Here is a 13,082-nt window from a genome sequence, read left to right on the forward strand (position 1 = left end):
CATTTCCTCCTCCGCTTATTGATGCACTTAAGCATATCATTAACTCCTCTCTGTCAACGGCTGTGTTCCCCACCGCATTCAAGCAAGCTCAGGTCACCCCTCTGCTCCTGAAAACTACAGACCGGTTTCTCTTCTGCCCTTTCTGTCAAAAATACTTGAGCGCACAGTCTTTAAGCAAGTCTCTGAGTTCCTGTCCAGAAACGATCTGTTTGACCCAAATTAGTCAGGCTTTAAGCGGGGCCACTCCACTGAAACTGCACTACTGTCAGTAACAGAATCGCTATGAGCTGCCAGAGCTGCCAGAGCTGCGGGTCAGTCATCAGTTCTATTACTGCTTGACCTGTCTGCTGCATTTGACACAGTCAACCATCAAACCCCGCTATCCATGCTCTCTGAACTTGGCATCTCAGGATCTGCCCTCTGCTGGTTAGTGTCCTACCTCTCTGGGCGATCCTTTGGAGTGTCATGGAAGGGAGAAGTGTCCAAAGCGCACAGCTTATCCACAGGGGTACCTCAAGGGTCAGTGCTTGGTCCCCATCTCTCCATATACACAAGCTCACTTGGTTCAATAATCCGCTCTCATGGCTTCTCATACCACTGCTATGCACTCTTCCTGTCATTCCCGCCAGACAATGTTACAGTCTCTGCAAGAATCTCGTCATGCCTTGTTGATATCTCTAAATGGATGAATGAACGCCACCTTCAACTCAATCTTTCAAAGACTGAGCTCCTTGTCATCCCAGCCAGTCCCTCTATGCAACCACAGATCAATATCCAGCTTGGAACAACCAATCTCATGCCCACAAAGTCTGCCCGGAACCTGGGTGTCATGATTGATGACCAGCTAACTTTTAAGGTTCAAGTAGCCTCGATTGCCCAGTCATGTCGATTTGCCCTGTACAACATCAGGAAGATCAGACCTTACCTGTCAGAACATGCAACACAGCTCCTGGTACATGCTCTTGTGATATCACGCATCGACTATTGCAACTCTCTACTGGCAAGGTCTTCCTACATGCACTATCAAACCCAGATGCATCAACTGCAGATGATACAAAATGCAGCAGCACGACTGGTCTTCAACCTTCCTAAAAGAGCACATGTCACTCCGCTGTTCATCTCCTTACACTGGCTCCCAGTTACTGCTTGCATCAAATTTAAAACTCTGCTGCTAGCTTACAAAACAGCGACAAAAATGTCCCCTCCTTTCTTTAACTCTCTCATCCAGGTCTGCACTCCCTCCTGCCCACTACGCTATGCCAATGAAAGGCATCTGATCCAACCTTCACAACAGGGTCCTAAGTCTCTGACTAGACTCTTCTCCTCTGTCGCCCCTCGGTGGTGGAATGAACTTCCAAACGCAATTCGATCTGCAGAGTCCCTCTGCATCTTTAAGAAAAAGCTAAAGACCCAGCTCTTTCATGAATACCTACTCACTTAATGATGATGGTCTCGATATCATTGATGATGATGATGGTTGTGATGATGGTTGTTGTTAAACGACGATATATAAGATGGTTTCTATACTGATTAGAGCTCTCAAGAACTGCCGTCAATGTTGTGCTTTGCCTCAATTGTGTCCAATTGGACTCAAAGCTCTTACTGACATTGTTCCCTTTTTTTCTAGATCCTTGCTTGTGTTGTACTTACTCTCTGATGTACGTCGCTTTGGATAAAAGCGTCTGCTAAGTGAATTTTAGAATTGTAGAATTGCACAGGTGGAGATCAAAGTGGATTTGGTCAACAAACATCAGACTGTGGTTCCTGTTTCCAATCAACCGTCAATTTACAAGGATTGTTGTAGTAAACATGACGATTGATCTCACTTAAGCTTAAAAAGATTATTACATCAAGTAAAATCATGATCTTGTTAATAATATACCAAGATATTTTCATGCTTGTAAATAACATTACACATAAGGCGTGTGATAACAGAGATTTTTTGACATTTAGAGATGAGTAACAGCTTTGCAAGGAAAGAAAATGACAACACATGGCTGGTTATGACGTCAAAGTATAAAATGTGTTGTGTGTTTTTGTAAAAGGCATAGACAAACTTTGTGGTTGAATCTGGAGGACTTGTGGAGTGTCACTTCTGGTTTTGCTTTTTTAGAAACCGAGAATGAAGTTAACATATCAAAAGACAACATTTAAGACGGGTGCACCTTTTATTCCATGACAACGGGCTATTCATGGGTTAGCAGAATTGTCATGATATCAAGGTTGCTGAATAGATAATAAATTATATTTTTGGGGGAACTGTAGGGTATAAATTCAGGCTTTCATACTACAGAGTACAATTCAGCTACAGTTTTCTATAAGAGCAAAAAAAGGGTTTTACAACGACCTAAACAGTGGTCCAGGATTTCGCTGCTGTCCTTGGAATTCATATCATGTTTATTTTACTAATCCTCTCTCACAATAGATGTCTTTCCATAGAGGAGAAGTCAATCCATTTTAAATGTACTGAGCAGGTGTGAACTGTTTGCAGGAAATGTCATGAAGAGAAGTCAGGCCTGAGGTTAGGAGTGACAGCCCCTTTTCTAAAGACACAAAGCTTGCTAATACATCTTGAAATGAATGAGTGAATGAATCTTGAAATGAAGAAGGAGGACATGTGAGAGGAGCTGTTAGAAAGATCTCTGATTAAGAGACAGTGATTGCTTGTAGACCTACAATCTATTCAGTTCAGTTAAAAATGTCCCATGTCTTACTATTTCTGTGGGAAATACACTGAAACATCACAAATCAGCTTCTTAGTACAATAGTGCAGGCTTTACATGACAGCAGAAGTGTTATCTGTTTGTATACAGCGAGTTGATGCCGGTTCAAGGTCATTAAGAGAAGCCACGCAAGGATGCAGTCAAAAAAAAAATGGTTGCCGTCGGTGAAGGAAAGGCAGGGGAGGTAAACAGAGCAGCCCCGACCCTGACCTGAGAACTGCTGAATTAGCTTTAGGACAAAGACAATTATCAAGTGGTGCAGAGCAGAAATCAATGAGTATTAATGAATCTCAATGACCTGGTCGAGGAGGAGAAAAAGCCTCAGGAATTCTTCTGCACTGCACACAGCAAATGATGCACCAGATTGGTCGTAATTTGCACGATGAGAAAGCTCAGTCACGGTTTACTTTGTGTTGAAGATCCCAAGTTGTTGAAGGGGCTTTTAAAAATGGTGTATGAGCCAATGCACTAACAAGAAAGTCCCTCCTGCAGCTGGAAACTGCAGGTTTGAAGATTCTGAATGATTAAGCATGAATGTCACATCAGATACTACGGACATTTCCCCTTGCAGGCTGCAGTGAGGTGAACATGAAGACTGCATATTCAGTGCATGTGTGGGTAATATGCACATGACTCATAGGCATGACTATGGCCGATCCTGAACTACAGAGAAGGCTGCAGCAGTAAGATTGCATGTGTCATTAGCTCTGAATGCTGGAGCATTGAATGATAAGAGAAAGAGAGGTAGGTCACAGGAGTATCAGGTGTAAGTAGAGGGTAATCTGAGGCAGGAAGTAGGTGTTTTCCCCTCCAAACTGCTGGTTAGAGGCCAAATATTAAGACCTGAAAGCTGAACCCTCCATTCAAACACCATGAGAGGAGGACAAAGCTTTGAAACACGTTAAAAGCTCACTTCACTGCTCAGAGCTCACCCTAGGGTGATGCTGCCTTAATATAAACCTTGTTCCAAGATTGTCATGTGCAAAAACCTACATTTACTTTTAACACTTTGTGCTTCATTTTGTCACCTAATTAACCAACTGCGACCGTCTTGCACCTTACTGGACGGAGGAAAGATGCTGTTGTGAAGCTGTGAAGAGCTCTTCGCATCGTATTGTAATGTGTTGTATCTATCTTTAGAACGCTGAATCTCCTGTCTGCACAACAAATGTACCCTTTTAGGTATTAATAAAGGATCCTGGAACCTTGAACCTGGCAGGGGAAGATAAGGAGTTCATTAGGTCATTGAGCTGCAGTCCTGGAGTCACAGTCATGTAAGATCACATGCTTAATATAATTTATTAATTCAAAATAATTCTACCAGAAACTTGCAAAAAATTATTGATTCACACACACCACAAAAAAAACTTTCATCAGGGCTTTAAGGTTCTTAAGGTTATATGAACTTCTGCTTCTATTATGTCAACTTCTGTCTTTCGTTTCCTCTGATATTGTTCAACATCAAGTTACAAAATCATGTGATGTATTCATTTAACAGGGTCAGAAGCACATGGCTCATGCCAAATACGCACTTGCATAGCTCATGATTTATGATGTTAATACAGTTATGCCAAAGACATTATAACAGCACACAAGTCACATTGTACCCTGATTAAATCAACTGAACCTCATGAGTGGTTTTGGACTTATTTATTTTCAAAAGGGTAAATTAAATTGAGGAACACATAATCACCGAGGACATCAAGTTATAGAAGACAATAAACACCATTATGCAACATTTTCAGTCGGGACAAAAATAAATGTGTCATTGCTTCAGTGATAAATGAGCAGGAATTTTTATATGATCAGTGTCAGCGCTGAGCCTGTTCTCTGTTATTAGATGCACTATTAAACCTTTACCGTGCAGCACATGACTTGTAGGTCTAATGCACAGATGCATGTTGTAACCACGGTAACATTTGTCACATATGTCAGCGTCTAACAAACCCTGACCTCACAGGTTCACTCATAAAATAACCTTCTAATAGGTGTGAACATACATCTAATGGTGATTTCATGTTTCCTCACGGCTCATACAGGCCCTTCGCTTCACTGCTGCACAGACTTCCACTGCCCAGCTTATTTAAATACTCAACTAAATCCAAATTTAAACGTGTCAAAAGAGCAATGAAAACACACAAGCCCAGATGTAGATTCTATGGGTGTAGCTGAATTTCCAAGGAAGTCTCTGGCTCTGCTAAGGCGTGCTGGGATTAGAAAGTTATCATTTCTTTTTTTTTTCCCAAACTGTGCACGGACAGACAAAGTGGTTCAATATTTATCCAAGTCTACATGGGAAGCTTTAAGAGTTATAAAAACATTAGAGGGATATTTTTATATCTGAATCACTGGCAGTCAAAATATAAAGAGTGTAGATGGACAAAGTGTCGACATGCGTTTATTTTTATTTCCCCGCGTTTATTGTGCCTTGAAATATTTCCTTTTTACCACTTTAGGGGACGCTGATTTATGATGCACAGCGATTTCTCTCCATCATTTTACATCGTACAATTGAAGAAAAATAACAGCACAAAATAAATTCTTACCTTAATCATTCATGAGTCAGACAAACTTTAAACGTGCATCCAAGTTTAACGGACTTTAGAAAATGACTGTCTATTGTTACCACTGCTTCACACTGACATGCCTCCAGATAGACATCATAGTACAAAAATGATAGAGAGAAATATCAATGTTTTTTTTGACTAAGCATTTTTGAACTTGACCTCCCTTACATAGTTTCCTGACTAAATATTTACTGAAAGGTTTGACATATGTCTACATTGCCTCTGAGAGCTGTTAATAATCTCAGCAAGGGTGACTTTAAGAAGGTAATAATGCATTCTAAATCATCTGATCCAATGGCTCCCTCTGCTGGTGAGCACTAATGCTACAAAAATGTATTCTTTTCCAACCAGTGATGCAGGATGTGTCCTTGTTTTTTTTTTTAATCACACAAAACATGCAGAATCACAAACTCAACAAGTGTATTTCCTTGTTTTGTTTTTTTTATTATTGGAATGCTTTACCTCAATAATGTGACAACGAGCTGACAGTGCAAAAGCATGATCGCACCGAAAGCAGACTCCTTCAAACTTCATTTTCTCGCAGGCTTCACATGTCTCATATTTACAAGAGGGGTCACTCTAGACACTCATACATCCAACTTACTTGCACAATCCAGCACCACACATACTGTACACACTTCTGTCCCCATGAACACTTAAGGCACGCACACATACACTATTTATATTTAAACACAGCACGGCAATGTGCAGAGCTTAAGACAGCAGTAACGTAGTATAATTCAACGCTCGACAAAAGGGTTCAACAAAGCCAAGTCAGGAGGAAACAGCTACAGTATACGCTCACAGACTAAATGGATCTCTATACATGACCTGTGATTGTGCTGTGTTGCATTTATCGTGACGATATTCAGTACAGCTTTTTTTCTGTGGCTTAAACATGTGGCTACTTTTTAGTCCTAAAAATATGCTGTAACACTAGCAAGTAGAGATGTCAGGTCCCAATGTGAGTCAACTATACAACAGGGAAAAACAAAGAGGAGGCTTTGAAAGCGTATATAGAAGTGCATGTTGGAGAAAATACTGAATATAGTTTAGGAGGGAGAGGGAGAGAGACCCTGTGTTGGTCAGTTTAGTGTCTAACTGTGAAGTTTTTGTGGAGATTTCAGTGTGAGAAACAGATATGATGAGATACGACGAGCGGTAGAGAGCTGAAGTCGGATGACCGTGGTCACATGATTTCTTTAAGACAGTGAAATATAATATTTTTCTATTAAAATATGTATTTAGCAGATATAAAGGAAGCAATCAAGACGTTCTCCTAAAGCACGTTTAAAAAGCTGGCAGTTAAGTGTTTCATTCATTAGAAAGGTGAACTTATTTTTAAGTCTTAAGCAGATTTATCTGGACTCTGTGAAGAACACAATACACAAGTGTAAGATGCTATGCACATAAACAGCAGAGTCAGATGTGTTGGAAGAACAATGAAGATGATCAGACAAGACCATTGAAAAGGTTAGCATCGCTCATATGTTTGATGACATGTTTTTGACTGATATTTACCATCTTCATACATTTCTACTCAGAAGCTGATGCTTCAAACATGCACACGATTGGCTGTGTGTGGTCTGTGGAGAGATATACAATGATTATTATTATTATTATTAAAATATATCTAAATAGTTGCAATGTGTCCAAAAGTGAAACTTTAGTAGAATAAGTGCTCTTGGTTTGTCTGAATATACTAAATATTACACATAAACTTGACCCACAGGTTCCATCAGTGTTATTTGTGTAAATTTGCTTCATGGCTGCATTTTAGGCAAATTCATCGCAGTGAGAAATATTTTCAAATCAACTCATAACATCTCACTAGTAAGCCCTCTGCAGCAGTGGTTCCCAAACATTTGAGTTGTTTCAAATTCAGGATATTTAGAAGCCTCGAGAGGTAGAAGTGTGCAGGAGTTCCACAAGAAAAACAAAATCACAAAAAAATTAGACATTAAATAAAAAGGATTTGTATTTCATTCCCTTTTTGACCCTTTTATAAACTCGTGATCTCTAACTTCACTCCTGTGGCATCTAGTTGAGTGTTAAAGCCCCTGTTTGGGAACCACTGCGCTGTAGCGTACTGCTTTGACTGATAACATTGTTCAATGTTCAATTATGTTCTGCCAAGTGAGTATCTTGTGCACTGGACTCATGCTAGATGAGAGGCCATGCTGCTAACTCTTTTCCAGGTAAAAAAAAAACGAAAGGGGAGGGAGAAGATAGCTTTTGTTTCCCATCCCCCTGACACTGGTGACAGGGGGGAAGAACACTTTCTATCTTCAAGACAGGATTCATGTGTTTGTTTGTCTTCTGTGATCTCAGTATATCTGTCTTTAAGTCAGAGTAGTTTGACCTTTATAAATGCTTTAGCAACAGATGGATTACAGTTTCTACATCTGATGTGAGGTCTCTCTCCCTCTTTAGCACCTCTCCAAACCCTCCACTCATGATTTTAATCCAACGCCCCCTCATAGGCCCACTCACAACAGGGCGTCTCTGTCCCCCTATGAGTGGGCCCTTCCTCCTCCAGAAACCAGAGACATGTCTCCCGATAGCAGGCGAGACATGCCTCTGGGGAAACGTGCTGATCAACCACTCGCCCTCAAACCAGCGACGCCCGTCTCTCCTCCGGCGTCTCCTCCAGTATCTGAAGCAGCAGGTCGCTGAGGGGCTTGGCTATAGTGCGGTAACCTGTGGGCGTCAGGTGGAGGAAGTCAAACATGTCCTGTGGGACGATAGTACCGTCAGAGTGGACAAAGTCCCCACTCACATCCAGGAACTGAGCCTGGATCAGGCGAGGCAGGCTAGAGCGCAGGTACCCGTTTACTGCTGCGTTCTTCTCCCTCAGTGGGTTTGGACGCTCCCCTCGGGGCATCAAACCCTGAAAAAAAAAAACATATTAATGACAGGTTTATGAAGATCAATTTTCTTGACAGTTAAACCTTGATATTCTGGATACAATGTGTTATTTTTAATAAGTATTGTGCTTTACTGGATACATGGTTTTAAGCACAGCCTTAAAAAAAATCCATCCTGCATTTCACTGAATCTAAGGCCTAGTCCACAAGAAGGCAGGTATTCTAGAAAAATGTTTTTGACTTGGCATAGTCATGACAGCCGCAACAGCGCCTTTTCATGTGGATGTAAATCTTTTTGAGAACTTATTTTTGTAAACGGAGGAAGAAAACCTCTGTTTACTGGTTTTCCATAAATAAATATTCTGCCTATTCTTTGTTTTTTTACAATTCCTGCAGTGTTGACTGAATTAGAGGTCATGTGCTTCAAGCGCCCTTGAACCAGTGTCTTAATATCGCTTCAATCTGTTCAAACAGTAGAGCTATATATAGACAAGTTAATAAACTAAGAGTGGAAAGGATATGATTACTAACTCCCAATGTGACAACTACAGAGACAAAATATCCACTAAGTGTGCTGAATAGAATTTCATAGACTTAATAGAGACGATGCATTCTAACAGCGCTTCAATGCTAAACAGAGTTCATAGCTGTTGCTTATTTCCAACTCTTGTCCCATGTTGGGCCTTTGAGTAAACAGTGCTAGATGCATAATGTCAACACAGCTGTTAAGAACAAACTGGGTGCAACAAAGACCAGACTCATTACCTACCAGGACTATGATCTTTGCTTTGGGGAGGCGGGAGGTGAGCAGCTGAGCAATAGCAAGAATTCCTCCGGCAACTTGCTCCGCAGTGTGTGTGTGATTGTTGGTTCCTACCCACAGCACCACCACCTGGAGCAGACCACAAACAGACACTGTAACACAGAACTGTACCCAAAGCATGATCTACGAGAACAATGAAGCAGCATCATGTCCGATGTTTAAAGAAAGAGGGAGAAACAGTGCGCCTGCAAGGTCTGTGTGTCAAATGTATGCGTGCAAAAGAAACTTTATGTGGAATAATGAGGTAAAGTGCTTTTATTTCTGCACAAGACGCATCAAACCAAATGATTTTCCTGAATCCTGCCTAAAAGAAGTTATCAGGCCTGTCTGTCTCACCTTGGGACGGATGTTCTCCAGCTCTCCGTTCTGCAGCCTCCACAGCACATTACAGGTGGTGTCCCCTCCAATGCCAAAGTTGAGTGCATGAAGAGGGGAAAATAAATCCCTCCACACCTGTGGACAAGAAGCCCAATATTAGGATCATAAATTAAGATCCATATCTTTTTTAGTTGACATCAATAAGTCATGAATAATGAATGTTGATAGGAAATTATGCTAATTAATGACCGAATACATAACAATATCTTTATAGGACTAGAAGTACTCTTGTACTGTATTGAGACAAAACACTTTCTAAATTAATCATTAAAGCTACTGGCTGCTAATGAAAATGTCCAGGAGTCTCACATCATACTGCTGCATTAGTTGAATCATAGAATCTCCCACAAACAGCACGTCTGGTTCAGCATCTTTACACTCCTGCACAAATCGTGTGTGCTGTAAAAAAAAAAAAAAAAAGAGACAAAAACAGATCCTAGTCACAACAGAGATTGTGAATTAATCATTTAAAAAAAGAGAGAGGATATTTTACATTTTATTCCCAACAAACAACACAGCTAATCACCTTCATTTAAGTCATTTTTAATCTGCATTGATACCTTGGAGTTATGAGTTTTCTAGCTCTAGGATTACACCTGTTAGCCTTCCAAGTCAAACAAAATCTCCCAAGCTCATCAGAGGACACGGTGCGTCTCAGTCCAATTAGCAGGAGGATTAACCTTTGATAGGCCTACAAGACGGTGCAACCAGACAAGCTGCTCGAAAGAAGTGCGAGCTCTGCCTCTGGGAATCAATGATTGAGATCTATAAGCATGAAATGATCTGAGTCAGATTAAAACGCCTGGCAGGTTAATAATCTATAATAGAGGATCGTTAGGGATCGACAGGTTTGTTTTAGCTTCCTCCGTTATTAGTGTAGTAAAAAATAGCCAGATGTAGATCACAGCATATGACTGGAAATACCTGTGGGATAATGTACTTGTGAGTATCTTCTTGTGCATACATAACCACAGTGGATTTAACAACCTGATGTATTCCTGTTTCTTTTATGTGCGAGATTGGAGGGGCAATAAAAGAAAGCTTAACAATAGAGGGAGGCACTATTGCCACGCATGCAAAACTAAGAATACACTTAAGAAACAGAGTACAACTTCCAGCTGTGGCACATTTAGTGAGACTTGAACAATTGTTGTCCTTGTTTCATTTTTAGGGAACATTTATTAAAAAGTGGCACATGTTATGGAAAAATCATAGAGCCCAAGAGCAATACAAAAAAATAAATGCCATTGAAAATTAGATATCAGATAATGAAATGCATTCCTATGCTTTCATTATCATCATTTCTATACCTGTCACCTGCAAATTAATTGTATATTGTATACTATATCGTATTACTTACTTGAATATTTGATTTTAGTATTTGTATATTTGTATATTTCTGATATTAGGCATGTACAGGCTTGCTCCAACAATATTTCGCTGTGCTTGTACAATGACAATAAACATATCTTATCTCATCTTATTAGGGACAAAGCAGGTAGAGATACTAAGTTTATAAGCATGACTAACCTGTGACATCCACCGTCCGTCTCCTTGTACATCCTCCACAGGCTGAGGCACTGCAGCTGGGTTTAATTCATCACCACTCATCCTGCAGGAGACATCCCCGTTTATTCACAATTAAACAAAAACAGCACGCTATAAAACAATTAAAAAAAACACATAAAACATCGAGCTATTTCTACAGTGAGCTAAATGACGGAAAGCATCAGAAACCTGCTCTGATTCAGCAGCTTCACGATGCAGCAGCGGCCTGATGCAATTGTAGGCTACTTTCGCTTTTTAAGAGGGATAACCGAGCTGATAGCTTTAAACTGGGAAACTGGTCATCATACATTAGCTTGTTTGATAGCTAGATAGCAAGCTAACATTCAAATGTCTGGAGACTGTCATCCACATCTCGTACACTTAAGAGGTTGACACGCCCGTCGTTGAAATCATTTTGATGTAACTACCTGGCAGGGTGTCGGCCGTCACTTGTCGGTTTACTCGGCTACAGAACAGCTATGTTTATGCCCTCACTTCACCTCACCGCTGATGGGCAGTAGGAGCGGATGATGCTCGCTAGCAATCGTTAGCTGACTCCAGCTAGACGAGACAACAAAAGGTGTGTCAAGAGGCAAAGAGCAGAGACTCTGTGAGGGGGGAGAGTGTCGATGTGTTACCATGAGCTGTAACACGGCTAGAAAACAAGGCAGAAACTGTGTGACCCTGAGAGCTGTCTGTCAGGCGACAACAACATTTATTCACTTAAACTCTTATCAAAAATGGCCCTACTTAACCACGAATACTGCTACACTTAAGATAGTATGTAAGTTGTGTAGGCTACTTTGTTGAATGAGACTGACGCACAGCTTCTCAGCAATCGTACCTTACATCTTAAATTCGGGGATAAAAACCACCCTTTAAATTCCTCTCCCGCAATGAATCATGGGTGTGTTGGTGGTACAGTCTTTGGTAGACAATGTTTGACAACTGGATCAGGATTGTTTCCCTCTATCTTAGATGTCAGGCTACAGCTACCGAGGAAAATACCTTTAGATCAAATAGTGTGCGTCCAGAACAGTCGGTACGGTAAACTGATCTCTCACTTCAAAACATGGCCCATCTTAGTTCATCCTTACCCATCTCTGATCCGAGCCAGTTTAATCAGCTGGACGAAATGCATCATGGTCAATTCAGATCAAATGCTGCATTCCAGTGCTGTTGGAAACACAGGGAATGTCGTCTTCCTATTTCTTGTGATACAATCCAATACTTACAATACAATACTTTATAAAAAAAAAACAATATACACTTTGTAAACAGCCAGTGTTTCACATTTTGAATGGAATAATGAACTATGTATTTTTAAATACAACCAAAATAAATAACGTGGGTCATTTTCTGATCAGCATCCAAAAACATAGCCTACATTTTCTTTTTCTGAGACTGGAAAAGGCTTTTCTGACTGCAGTTTTCTTTTATTGACAACTAAGTTGAATAAACTTTTAATACCACCAGTTAAATAATATTTCCCTCTTGGATTGTTCCTCTCATGCAGAGCAAACTTAATAACTTAAGGCTGCAGGTATACCTCTAAATCTACCCCTGTTTGTTTGTTTGTTAAATAAAGCATGACCAGGTTTAAGTAGACCCCCCATGTGATGCACAATACTGAACTCTGAAATATTCATTATCACCTGCTTTCAAAGATGAAGTGTGCTGTGTCACACTTCATCTTTGAAACAGGACAGGACAGGTGGGTCTTTTCTATTGAGGTTACTGTTTAACTAAGTAGCTAATTATTTTAAAAACATTTTAAAATGTCCTTAATTTAAGTGTTTTTAAGTAAAAAACAAGTACAAATAGTCACTTATTTTTTTGGCCTAGTTATTTTTCTGTCATTTAATATCATTGTATTTAAAGCTAAAGGTGAATTTAATTGTATATGCCTCAATTGCCCCCCTGTTGCTGTGCAATTAAATCAAATGTGAAGAGAAGATGATTCTTGCTTAAGCATCACATGTGAAGTGCAAGTGCATCAGAATCAGAATCAGAATCAGAATCAGGGTTTATTGCCAAGTACATTTACACATACAAGGAATTTGACTTGGTGTATTGGTGCTAAACAATTAACAAGTAAATAACGCAGAACTAGCAACAACTTAAATAATACAATATTAGAAACTATTACAATATATAAAATAGAATTTAAAAATGT

The 13,082-nt window shown here is 40.1% G+C and overlaps 1 protein-coding gene across 1 annotated transcript; it reads right to left on the bottom strand.

Moving 5' to 3' along the window:
- Positions 1-5,713: 5,713 nt before the first annotated feature.
- On the bottom strand, positions 5,714-11,554 carry pafah1b2 (platelet-activating factor acetylhydrolase 1b, catalytic subunit 2). The gene is made up of 6 exons (XM_020630280.3): positions 11,335-11,554; positions 10,889-10,970; positions 9,668-9,757; positions 9,317-9,433; positions 8,927-9,049; positions 5,714-8,180 (listed from the first exon to the last, which is right to left on the bottom strand). Exons 2-6 carry the CDS (start codon positions 10,967-10,969, stop codon positions 7,902-7,904), a joined length of 690 nt encoding a protein of 229 aa, XP_020485936.1. The 5' UTR covers position 10,970; positions 11,335-11,554; the 3' UTR covers positions 5,714-7,901.
- Positions 11,555-13,082: the final 1,528 nt, after the last annotated feature.

The sequence above is a fragment of the Labrus bergylta genome, chromosome 14 (genome assembly GCF_963930695.1).
Source record: "Labrus bergylta chromosome 14, fLabBer1.1, whole genome shotgun sequence".
Taxonomy (NCBI): Eukaryota; Metazoa; Chordata; class Actinopteri; order Labriformes; family Labridae; genus Labrus; species Labrus bergylta.

Excerpts from the sequence above, each read along its gene's own strand:
- pafah1b2 (XM_020630280.3), bottom strand. The coding sequence starts at position 10,969 with ATGAGTGGTGATGAATTAAACCCAGCTGCAGTGCCTCAGCCTGTGGAG. Across the intron at positions 9,050-9,316 it reads TGGAGAACATCCGTCCCAAG|GTGGTGGTGCTGTGGGTAGG; the intron begins GTGAGACAGACA and ends GGTCTGCTCCAG. Across the intron at positions 8,181-8,926 it reads AAGCAAAGATCATAGTCCTG|GGTTTGATGCCCCGAGGGGA; the intron begins GTAGGTAATGAG and ends TTTTTTTTTCAG.